Genomic DNA, 12,160 nt, shown 5'->3' on the forward strand with positions numbered 1-12,160 from the left:
ATCTGTTTTTTCTCTCCTCGTTTCTATAGCTGCCTCGTCGCTATCATTGCTGATCATAACTATATATATATATATATATGTCAGTAGAAAGAGAGAGAGAGAGAGAGAGAAGATGATCGTTCGGCTAATTAGAAACCGCCGGTTCTCCCGAAGCTCCTACGTCCTTTCGAGAAATCAATTATATCGCGGAGAAAGCCACTATTATACCCAAGACCGCGTCCCTTCTTCAAGGTGGATATATAAGACGAAGAGAGGAAAAATTGTTAAATCTCGGATGTCGAGTTCTCTTTTGCGCGGCCATTATCGAAATTACGTCGGACAAGTTGGAGGAGGTCGTAGCACGTGGTTATACGCGTCGTCTCTGCAGGGTGGTCTTCGGCATCTTCCGTTCTTCTTATCCGGTAACGAAGGAGCCGGCTTAACGCGGGCATAGATCCAATAAGACGCTCGGTTCTTGCGCAGGGTATCAAACTTTTGCCCGGGGCCGCTCAAGTTTCGATGGAACTCTATCGGTTGAATACCAAAGAGCTCGGCGCGAGAGATAGGGGGAGAATCCCTGGATCGCTCATCCTTCGGGAATCACCCCCGCCCCGCCCCAATCCCCTTCCATCTCTTCCTCTCATCCTACTTTTCTTCCCTCTGCTTTATTCCAACCAAGCACCTCGAAAAAGAACAAGAAAAATTGCTAAGCTCCGCGTTACGCTTATGTATACATAATACCTAATCCGCCATGGAAATATTCTACCTATATATATATACAACGTTCGATGCCTTTATATATACCTATAGATGTTTATTTAACAATCTCGCGTAATTTTTGTCGCCATCGCACAACTAGCAATGTTCGATAGACAAATATAAGAGAGCTTGTTGGGTTAGAAGAGCAAAGAGATGGAGCCATTACCTTTGTTAAAAAGAAGATATCAAAATACATACATATATATAAATGAATAAGAGAAAAGTGTCAGGGGCGACAAGAATGATTAAACGTACATAATAGAATATACGCGAGGCAGAAATAAGGTGTGCGTCGCGTCGCGTCGCGTCGCGTCGCAGGAGAAACACAGAATAGACATTACTCTTGTCGCGGGCCAGATAGAATCTCAAGAGCGGAATTTGCGCCAATGGCACGTTAGGCTGCACGCCGAAGGATTACCTCGAGGCACCTAGCGTCGTTAATCCTGATTTAGGGATTTGGCCGTTACACGCGGACCGGGTCTATCCGTCCTTAACTCGGAGCGTTTACAGGGCCAGACAGCCATTGCCACATTCCACTATGTATAGCGTGTCTCCCTTAAGTTTCGCACGATCCAGTTACCACGCTTAGCGTAAAAGCTGAAAATTAGCTCGAGCCCTGAGAAATCAGAACGACCGATCCTTTAACATAGGCTTTTATATACATGATAAAATATAAACCGTTGCGTATAACGAGTCTTGGTGTTTTTTAAATGATAAACTTTTAACGTTGGAGTAATAAAACTGGTGCGATAAGCCGTAAAGTGGGGCGAGTCCTTGTTATCGCGCCACAATAACGGTTTATATCGAATTAGAAAGTGCCCGAGGCTGATCGGGGCTGAAGAATGATTCCATATCGTGTAATTTGTAGACGTGTAGTATATATATTGTGTAAATTGGATTTTGGGAATTAGCAACCATCACATTTTTTACCTGATTTTGGCGAATCCGATTCGTGACCTCTCCACATTGATCATTTGCCATCGTAGTTGTCTGTCTGGGAAATATCGTGTGTACGGGATTGGACGCATGTTTCTTGCTGATGCCTCGCCTACGCTTTCGTTGGAATCGACCGTAGAGTGAATGAAACGCGGCGACGCTCTCCATGATCGGCGTCGAGCGTCCAGACACAAACCTCTCCACCCCCCCCCCCCTCACCTCCCACAAACTATTTCACTCTTTTATCGAGAATCTCGCATCGGAACACGACACTTCGGAACTATCCTAGTGACTTTGAAAAAATTCACTTTTCACAGTGGAGGAAAAAACCTGAATAATTTTCCTTTAACAATAATCCTCTTTACGATCACAAGCGAATTGGGCATCGAAGAAGTAACGCACGGCAGCATTGTCTTCGTCCCGGATGATTTCGAGGAGAGTTTTCTTTGTTTTCGCGTGAATTTCTTTGTAAGAGGCGCGTTGCTGCAAGTTGCTGGGTACGCGGTAGACGAAATACTAGCGTGAACAAAATAAGGGGGTTTCTTCTCCCCATTGGATGGGGCAGGGAGGGGGCCGGGGGCCCTCGTCCACGCAGAGCGCCAGAGCCGTGTGCTGCCTGCCTAGTCGGGGACGACGCACATTCGATACGTCCTCGTCCACGCGAAGGGGTGCCCTTCCTCTACACCACCAACTATGACTAATAACGACTTCCAGCCAATGCCACACGATACCACTATCCCGTTCACACGATGCGAAACTTTCTTCGTTCCTTTATGTCAGCTTTTTTTTCTACCCCCTTTCTGTATACACCCCCCCCCCCACCCCTCTTAATCGTACAAATTTATTTTCTCGAAAAATATTTTCAATTCAAGCTTTTGCTTCTTTTCGGCTTCGTTATAAAATGTTTCTGCTTGGTTAATTAAATGAGTGCGAAATGATCCTGCAGAAATCTTGGACTATAATTAATTTGAAATCGATTAACAGAGAGGGGAGCGGTAGGCATGTTGGTTTGGCTCACGTGACCCTCTTCACTTTGTTCGGGGAGATACCCTTGTCTCGATTTTCGATTATAGTACACGAAGAAATTATTGAAGTAAATGTTATAATATATATCTTCAGTTGTATTTCAGTGTTCCTTCATTCCTAAGAAAAATTATAATACTCTGTGTTACAATGCACCTGAAAAACAATATCTTAAAATTAATTAAATATCTCTATATTCTTTCTCCTAAATAAATTGTTTGTTTAATTCCACCGAATATTTGCTTGGAACAGAATAAAGAAAATATTTAATTAATTTCAAGAAATTCTTTTCTACTTTTACAACTGAGTGCACGCAGTAAAATTTGTTTTAATCTTCCCTCCATGTACAGGAGAGTTGCATTTCTCGTGCACATTCACAGTATCCTCTTAATAAAAAAAACCGCAGAATTTTTTCGGAAAGAAAATGTAATGTTTGTGCATACGCGTAAGGATATGGTGGGGGTGAGAGAAGATTTGGTCCCCTCGATTGTTGGACGTTTCTATACGTTGGCACGTAAGATAGGGTAGCTTCTGTGTCGCTACCCTATCGGAGGGGGTGGTTTTGCGCGTGCAGGGACGTTTCCTCGGTGTACCATATGCGAATTCGCGTTTTCGCCATAAGCGACGAAAGTACGTCGCATGAAATTTTCTCCGCGGTCCCAAGTGTCGGATTCGTGGCGCGTATCTCTCTCTCTCTCTCTCTCTCTCTCTCTCTCATTTCGATCCACACGCAAGGGAGTGAAATCCTTATTTCCTCGCGATATTCTCCGCGTGTCTGAAATTCGACTGGATTCGACATAAAATTCTGCCGAATTGTCAGGAGCAATAATGGAATATTCTGTTTTTCTCTCACCCTTCCTGTGTGTGCAGCTTGAATGGTGAGCAAAAGCTTTGTTGGATTGCGAGCGATGGACGGTACAGGTTATTTGCTCATGGATGACCTTGAAATTTTGCTTCTGCCAGAGGGGGACGAGATCTTGGCAGAAGTCGATTTGTGGAGTGGCAGGTGCGCAGCTGTGACTCAATCGAGTATATAGTCGAAAAGAGGGAGAAGAAATGTACACGGGGGGGGGACTGCCAGGCCAAGCTTTCGAAGAAAAATCACATCAAATATTTACATTCGCGACTTACACATATATACAATAGGTGTAAAACACCACTCTGACGAGGAATCGCGTAAACTACCTACAGATATGCGAAAATATACGCGTGTTTCTTTCTTCGATACTCTTCGGGACGTATTTTTGGTATATACACGAGTCTGCACAGTGGAGGAGATAATAAAATATTCCACACAACGATGAAGAAATTCGAAGAAAAAACCTGGCGTTTTAATCCGTGTGGTAGAAACACAGTCCTTCTCTTGGCTATTTTCGTTCGCTCGTCTCGAACACTCGGATATTTTTAAAGCTTCCGGTGCCAATCTACTCTCGCGTCGCTCTCCGAATGCATCTCGGGAAACGGAGAACGTTCCTACAACAATATTCTACAAGAGCAGGATGAACAAGTTTAATTATTTCCGAAAATATCATAATTATAACAAAAAAACTGCATCGATAAAATCCTCACGAAGGTTCTACCTTGAGAATCTGTATATATATATATCATTGGTACAATTCGACATCAGCTGTGTTTTGACGTGGAAAATACAGATTTTAATAGGTTCCATTACACAGCGTCTAAAGAGTGGGGAGAATATAGCCGAGTCGTCGGGGCCCGATCGCTCGAAGCTCCGGAGGCTAAGAAGAGGATGAAACACCCTCTTCCTCCCTCCCGAAAGAGAAATTGGAGACCCAGCGCGAGTCCAACCATCGCGGTCGCAGTAATTCAAGCATCGCAACGAGCACGTTGGGTCCCTTTCGGGAGAGGAGTTCAGAGAAATTTCGGCTATTCGCTCGGTCTCTTCCGATGCAATATCTAAATTCCCCCGGAAAGCCCATAAATTCGGATGACCCGGACGAAGAGCCACGTGACGACGGTGGCGCTCGCGCTTCGATGCAAATTAAATTAGAATATAGGGGGGGGGGGGGGGGGGGGTCGATAAAACGTGCTCCAGGGGCTATTAAAATTGACCGGCTATGGTAGGCAGTAAAAAAATTAATTGCACCAGCCCCGGATATCTTTAGTTTATATACTAGACATATATATAGCTAGGAATATATTTCAGCCTCGAAAGATATAACGCTTCGTGTGCTGCAGTCTGAAATCCAGAAAAATATCCTTATTGCGTTGTATATCGATGAATAATTATCCCGTTAAAGAGTGCGGAGATTCTTTTCGATTAACGAGACTCGGTGGTTGTGGTCGTGCGAGGATCGGGGAAAACGGTGAGAAATCGATGAGTTGCGGGAAGAGAGCGGATGCCTTCCAGGATGATAATAAATATGGGGATAGTTGCACGGGTCGAGTAGCGGTCATTAAAATCCATTAAAGAAAGGGCTTGCGGGATGAAGATGGTGTGGCCGGGTGTCCGCATCAGGGAATATATATATATATATACATGTGCAAGGTATAGCGCGCAAGCGTCGCGACGCCCGGAATTAGCGTCCCGACGCCGCAGACGAGGGTCTCGTGTTAATGGGGTCTGACGTTGACGAATTTCTACGGTTCACTGGCGAAACGTCCGCGGGTCGTCACCCTCTGATCGCGTTGGAACGTTCGGAACGTTTCGGACAGGTGTCCCGCCAGTGGAACTCATTGCCAAGGGAATTTCATCGCATGTATATAGATGAATGGTGGTCCTTCAGAAACTTCTTATCAATTGCATGTTTCCTTCGTCCTATTAATATAGCGAATCTTCCAGGTTCGATCACGCACACATATGTCTGAGATGATAGGTCGTCGAGTGATAGATATGCTGAAGAAAACTAGTGAGAGCTTGGGTATAATTAATTAAAGTGTAATTTAACTGTTTTCCTACATATATGTAACCTTGTACGAGCAGTCCCACCATCAGGTTGACTCTGAACTTGATGGAGTTTCCGAAAGACAGAAGGGAGGATAGGAATGAAAGAGGGGAGCAGTCGCAGGTGGTGATACGAGCGAGCCTGAGGATCGCAGGACGAATTTCTAGCTGGACAAGCTGAAAAAAGGGATCCTTATCGATGAACTGATCTTTTCTTGCGCATCCCGTTGGGCAAGCTTTATCTCACGCTGCCGCTTGCCCGTAAAGGGATTACTTTCCCATTAGGATCTTGTCTAGCTTCGCCGGACAAATCGACCAACTGGAGTTCCGCTACCGGAACGAGGTCTTATCAGCTCTTGGACAGGGGTTCTTCTCGATCCGCGGATAAATCCATTCCAACCTATCACGTCTGTGTGTATATATATATATATATATAGCAGTACCCACACACTACCCTATATATACCGTTATTCTTCTTTGCCATGCTCTCTATATTATACAATATATACAAGTCGAATGATACCACGTGGAATTAACTCGATGCACGTGGACCACTGCAGTTAATATAAATATACCAAGGAGATACCTCCTCCTCGTCCCTCTCCTAGCAATCAAAGTTAAGCTCGAGAGGATGATACGTAACGAGGTCGACGGTCTCTGAAGGAGAGCCAATTAGCGGCGAGTACTTCCGGACCACTCACACATACATCCATCCATCCAGTGTGCACCCTTTGCATCAGTTTCCTTAAAAATCACCAACGCGAGCCTCCGAAACTCTCAAAAAGTATAACACTGTGTGCAATGCTATAGATATATACTCGCGTACCATATTCGCCAAAGAAAGTCTTCAGCAATGACTCTTCAAGTACGAGTTTTCACGCCGGTTTAAAGCAACTTTGTACTACTTTGAAGCTATAGCTTTGTATATAGAGACACTCGTTAATTAATTAGCACGTACACGCCAATTAAGCTCGAACATCCCGTTAATCCATGTGTGCATGTGTGTATTCCACACTCGAGCACAACTAGCACCGATTCAAAGAGATCCAACACACTGTGTACGATTCAACTTTTCGATCTTCTCTTTTTATACCCAATCGCTTTGATCCTTTTGGTCTTAACGAAGCTTGATAAAAAAAAAACGAGTTTCCCTTAATTATATATGCAGCAGTGCTCACTTTGAGAGTCGTACGTGCGATAGAAATCTCAAAGTCTCGTTGGATTATTACAGTGATCGTGGAGTCATCGAGAGAGAGAGAGAGAGAGAGAGAGCAAGATTTATCTGAATTTTTCACATTCTTCGGCTCGACTCTCTTCTCTCCGGCGAATCGACGTTTCGAGAGGAATGGAAATAAAAGAGGAGTTTGCTCGGGCCGATAGTTTGGATTGAATAATCATCGTAATTAGCGGTTAGAACCATAAATCTCCTCTTGGTGCATTCTTTTTTCTTTCTTATCGGACTCTACACACTCGCAACACCTTGAGAGAGAAGTCTGGAAAAGCTCCGGGAGAGAAGGTGTAATTTCCCGAGGGCGTAATGCGCGAATCGAGCCGCGTGTTTAAATCAAACCAGTTTCCGAAGTGTCCAATCGCGTGAGAGAATCCATCGAAAGTAACAAAACTAACCCGAAGAGAGCTTCTTTCCGAGCGATTCGATCGCATTATCGCGATATTCTAAGTGAAATGACTCACTAATGGACTCTTAAAAACTCGTTTCAAACGAGAAACAGCCCCTATTAATCTCTCAACGTTTCGTTGCCGAAGAACCTTCTTCTTCAGCTTCCTCTTCATCTTCTTCAATTTTTGGATTATACACTTCTATCCGGAAAATTAATCGCACACTTTTCCATCATTCTCCTCGAGATGTTGATTCTTCAGAATCAATGAACCGATGTATAATATTGGTATTTCTCGGTGTAGGGGTTAAATGACCTTGAAGATGAGAAAGACAATATGAGGACTCACCGCGCGGCAGAAATATTCAGCTGTTATCCATGTCGAAGGGAAAATTGGCACTGATTGGAGAAAAGGTCGTTGACCACGCGAGGTATAGGAGAAAGGGAGAAGCAGATGGGGTTAGGAAGCTACAAAAAAAGAAAAAAGAAAACAAAATTTGGTGGATGAAAGATGAGGCGGAATGGAAAACGGAACAATGACAGAACGAAGCGCGGCACGCGACTGGGAGTTGCACAGTCTCACTCGCTAGTCGGGAGGAAAGGAATTCCAGCGGTACTCGCGCAGCAGAGGCCGAACTCGGCTCGGGCCACGAAATCCCCGTAGCTCTCGAGTATTTCCGCCGAGGCTCGGCCAGCTCCGTGAAAAAGCACGTGGACGCAGCAGCTTCCCAGCATAGCACCTCCTCCCTTGGACTAATCTATCCCCTCTCTTCAGCCACTCCTCCTTATTGCTCGCATCCGTCAAAGTGCCAAAACTCACCCCTATCTCCCACATCTCAACCCTCCTTCTCACTCAATTTTTCAAACTTTATAATTTTCGCAGTCGAGGCCTGCTTAAAACCTGCCTCTATGTATTTTACACACCGTTTATCTTTGTGCTATAGTTGAAGAGTTTGTTTCTCCTTGCTATTTATGCTATATATATAGCAGACCTTGAAACCAATTCCACTTCAGCAACGTTTCATCTCGGAAGATTGATACTCCAAGGGTTTCGCGTGCCGGAAGCGTTCAAATTTCTCTTTGCTGAACTCGAGGCCAGTGACACGTGGTATTTGCAAAATTCATACACACAATTCATCCATCGAATTGCGGAGGATTTCCTGAAATAGCGGCACGCAGCTTTATTAGCTATATATATATGGTGTTAAATTCAGCCCTCTTGGTGCAGGGACAGATTGGATCACGCAAACTTCTATACAGTATATACGTATATATATATATATATACAGAAGTTAATTAATCCTCGACATCAACAACGACAAGGATACGGGAACGGGAGACTCGTTGCGGATATTATGCAAATTTTCTTTTCACATTGGAAATTGTGGATTCAGCAGGAAGAGTAGCCAGGAGATGAGGGGTGGGAGCAAAACTCGATGAGGAGATTAGTACACCTATATATATAAAGGATAGAGCGAACGTCGTTGCTATGTCGTATCGACATGTTTCTCCGACCGGAATAAGATGATGCGTCAGAATCATTCAACGGCTCATCATCGAGATCTGGTAGTCTCTGCGAATACCAATAATGCCGACGTTTATAAGGGTGTCTGGTATATATATAGGTACCACATAAAAACCTCTCTGTTTTAATCCGACAAAAGCCCACAATGTTCAAACAATCCATCAGCATCGATTCTTTGCAGAGCTCTCATATATCCAGCTCACGCAATTCATTTTCCTCCCCTTGGATGATGATGCTCCGAAAGAAACGTCGATTAAGCTTTTTTTCCGATGGATTATAAGGGGAGGGACTCTGACGTTTGGAAGTTGAGTCTCCGATATCGTGGCACACCTGTAAGAGGATCTTGATATAATGGACAGGTATAGATTTTAAAAAATAAGAACATTGTGGGATTCTTATTGAACGAACTTGTACAAGGTAATCGTGGTCCATTAGCAAATTTCCAGCAAGTGAGGAAATTCAAGAACCGCACCGGAAACAATAATCGATTTGCAGTCTGGCGTATCGGGAGATTCGATCGAGTGGCGCGAACCCTGAAGAAAAACCGCAATACTCCATTTACAGAGATGTAGCACGCGGTGCGGTTTCGGTTTCTGCGATTGCAGGATGAGTCTCGGGATGAGATTGCAAGGTCCGTGGAAACGATGAGTGAGTTTTGGAATTTTTATTTATTTCGCAAATGGATGAATCCGTGGAGCGGATAAAAGCGGAAGTGGATTGAATTTCTCAAGAGGGAGTTTATTAAAAATCGCTGGTGCATCGGTTGGATGTAGTGGGGGGAGACTATGGGATGAGGATGGAGGCGGTGGTTGGGGCCAGCGCCACTGGCACCAGGTGCTGCAGCGCTGGTCCGCCTGGTTTTACGAGCGCTCGCCAAAGGCCAGTATACCGGATATGTCGTTTGCATAGGAATCGCCCATCCTGAAGAGGAGAGGACGTAGTAGCGGTAGCCGGATAAGCCCGGTAGGATTTACCGGAACGCGCCTGCGCTCTTCCCTCCTCGTACCTTTTCCCGCCGAAATTTATGCAAAACCCGCGATCGCTGCGCGCTCGTCATTCAATTGCTCGGATTTAACAACCCTTGGATTGCAGGAAACTTCCACGATTCTCTCTCTCTCTCTCTCTCTCTCTCTCTCTCTCTCGTGGAATTTCCTTTGGACCATTCCTACCCCTATATACAGCTCCAACACCCTAATTCTCATGCGAATGCGTCTGAAAATTCTTCGAATCTATTTGTGGATCTTGTGGGGTTTTGTACGCTGTAAGTGGTGAACGGAAGAGCGGATAAATCGAGCGCAATCAAGCTGATAGAGACGTGGTTGAAAATAAAGGAAAATGTTGCGAATAAAACGTCTTGCGGAACGGATATCGGCTTCATTCCTGGGAATATATATATATATATATACGCAGAAGTAAACCGCAAATTCTATTTGGATCTGCAAAGGACAAGGGTCCTCCTCGGGACATAAACGGGACTACCGGTTCGAATGGAAATTACCGTGGTTCCCGCCTTCATCCACTCGAAATCTACGCTAGAAGCTACGTGAATTGCTCGATGGTTTACTTAAGAGTCAGTCTCCGTAATAAATGCAATTAACGAACCTCGAATAAAATCGATAAGGAATATGTCGAAGCTGAAAACTTTTAGCGTACCAGATCCTCTCGGTCCTTTCTTCGTGATGGTACCGGAAATCCATGCATGATGTATCTCGTTTCGTCCCTGTTGTCATACAGGGTGGAGTGGACGCAGCTTCGACATTTGCATTCTGCAAGCTTCGTGGAATTTGACAGCGGTTGCACGCTTCGGTTACGTATGTTTAATCGATAATATTATACAGGACATATATCATATATACGCATGCATATATATATATATATACCACTCGTAAATATAAATCTCTGGACTGTAGAAAATCGAGCAAGATATACGAATGATATATCGTACGGTTCGTATATAGGTAATTAATATAAAGAGGATTCGATGATAGGAGTGATAATAAAGTGGGAGGGGATGAGACTATTATGGATAATGAGGGCAATTGCACGGGACCGGTTTCTCTATTGTTGCGGAGTCGTATTGGCAGGTCGAGCCACGCGGCTAAAATATTCCCGGCCATATTTGACGTGGGTGATCAATAGCGTATTATTACTGCGAGTTTGTAGTCGTATTGTGAGATTGCCAGAGAGAGAGAGAGAGAGAGAGAGAGAATTATATCGTGCAATATTCTCGAAAGATCTCGCGCGAGAATCTCGCTGTGCGTATATATATATATATATATATATATAGTGGTGCAAGCGTGGGTCGAGAGAGAAAGAGAGTTTGGGGAGAATTTACGACAGCTGGGACACGGGCCGATCCATTAGAAGCGAAAGTGTGCCTGGCTGGCACCATTGGCGAATGTGTGACAAGCACCAATACACAAGGACGCATATGTCGCCCCCGCGACAAACCTGAGCGATACACTTTGCAAGCTCCGAGAGAGCTAAAAGCGTCTCGATTTTATTGCCTCCCTTTCTTATTAACCGTGTCGAATAGGATCCTTCGATATCGCTGCAGAAACCAATCCTCGACTCTCGAAAGGGAATTTTTCTCTCCTTGACAAATTCTCGTGAAATATTTCAATTAAATCTTCCAACATCTCTATACGTATAAATATACTCGAGATCGTTTCGATACCGGGGTTGTTCAACCACTATATTTGACCTTGACACATTTTTCGGCGGTCCAATTTCACGGTTATACTACTTGTATTAACTAAAAGATTAATTCCCGTGCTGGATGACCACATTTGGCTTTATTCTACTTTTCGGCAGGCTAATTTCACACCTGTACTGCTTAAATTATATCGACCAAGCGATTAATTATCGCACTGGATAATCGCGCGCGAATTGGACTAATTCTTTAACGAGCGATTATATCTATCAGTGCGTTATAACGATAGCTCGGTAGATAGGGTGGTAATTGCGCGAAATGGCAGCAATTACAGGCGTCGCAAACCACTAGTCGCTTATATATATATATATATATATATATATATATATATATATATGTTACACAGCAGCATTTCTGCATCATGGGATACACAGCTGATTAAGGCTGCACGCACGATAAAACTGCGTTTAGTCTCGCACTCGAGCATTATTATATAACCATGAGTAAATTTAAACAACTATAGTTCCATCGAACGTGCATCGCAGGTATATATACCATAAGAAAAGGGTTAAGAGCTTTGTTAATAAGCGTTGCATCGAGAAAAACACAGGATAAAAATTTTTCGTAGGGCTCCGCGCGAGAACCGCTATTAAAATTCATCGCTGAAATTGGGAATTCCGAGTGAGGAAGAAGCGGAAGAATTAAGAAGGACGCGTGGTGCGCGCGGGGCGGGGCGGGGCGGAGGGGAGAAATGTCGAAATGGG

General features: G+C 44.2%; 1 protein-coding gene across 2 annotated transcripts in view; it reads right to left on the minus strand.

Annotated features, from left to right (window-relative positions):
• Positions 1-12,160, minus strand: part of LOC136784585 (protein prickle-like) — an 85,097-nt gene that overhangs the window by 22,983 nt on the left and 49,954 nt on the right. The window contains exon 1 of one of the 2 annotated variants that reach the window (XM_066745336.1): positions 1,669-1,767. The exons of the other annotated variant lie outside the window; for it this stretch is intronic. Within the exon in view, the coding sequence (XP_066601433.1) occupies positions 1,669-1,766 (98 nt within the window). The 5' untranslated portion in view covers position 1,767. Of the gene's footprint in view, positions 1-1,668; positions 1,768-12,160 lie in introns of those variants that run through there. 2 annotated transcript variants of the gene reach the window in all.

The sequence above is a fragment of the Prorops nasuta genome, unplaced genomic scaffold (genome assembly GCF_024137725.1).
Source record: "Prorops nasuta isolate Cenicafe-Biocafe unplaced genomic scaffold, Cenicafe_Pnas_1.2 PNAS00061, whole genome shotgun sequence".
NCBI classification, from domain to species: domain Eukaryota; kingdom Metazoa; phylum Arthropoda; class Insecta; order Hymenoptera; family Bethylidae; genus Prorops; species Prorops nasuta.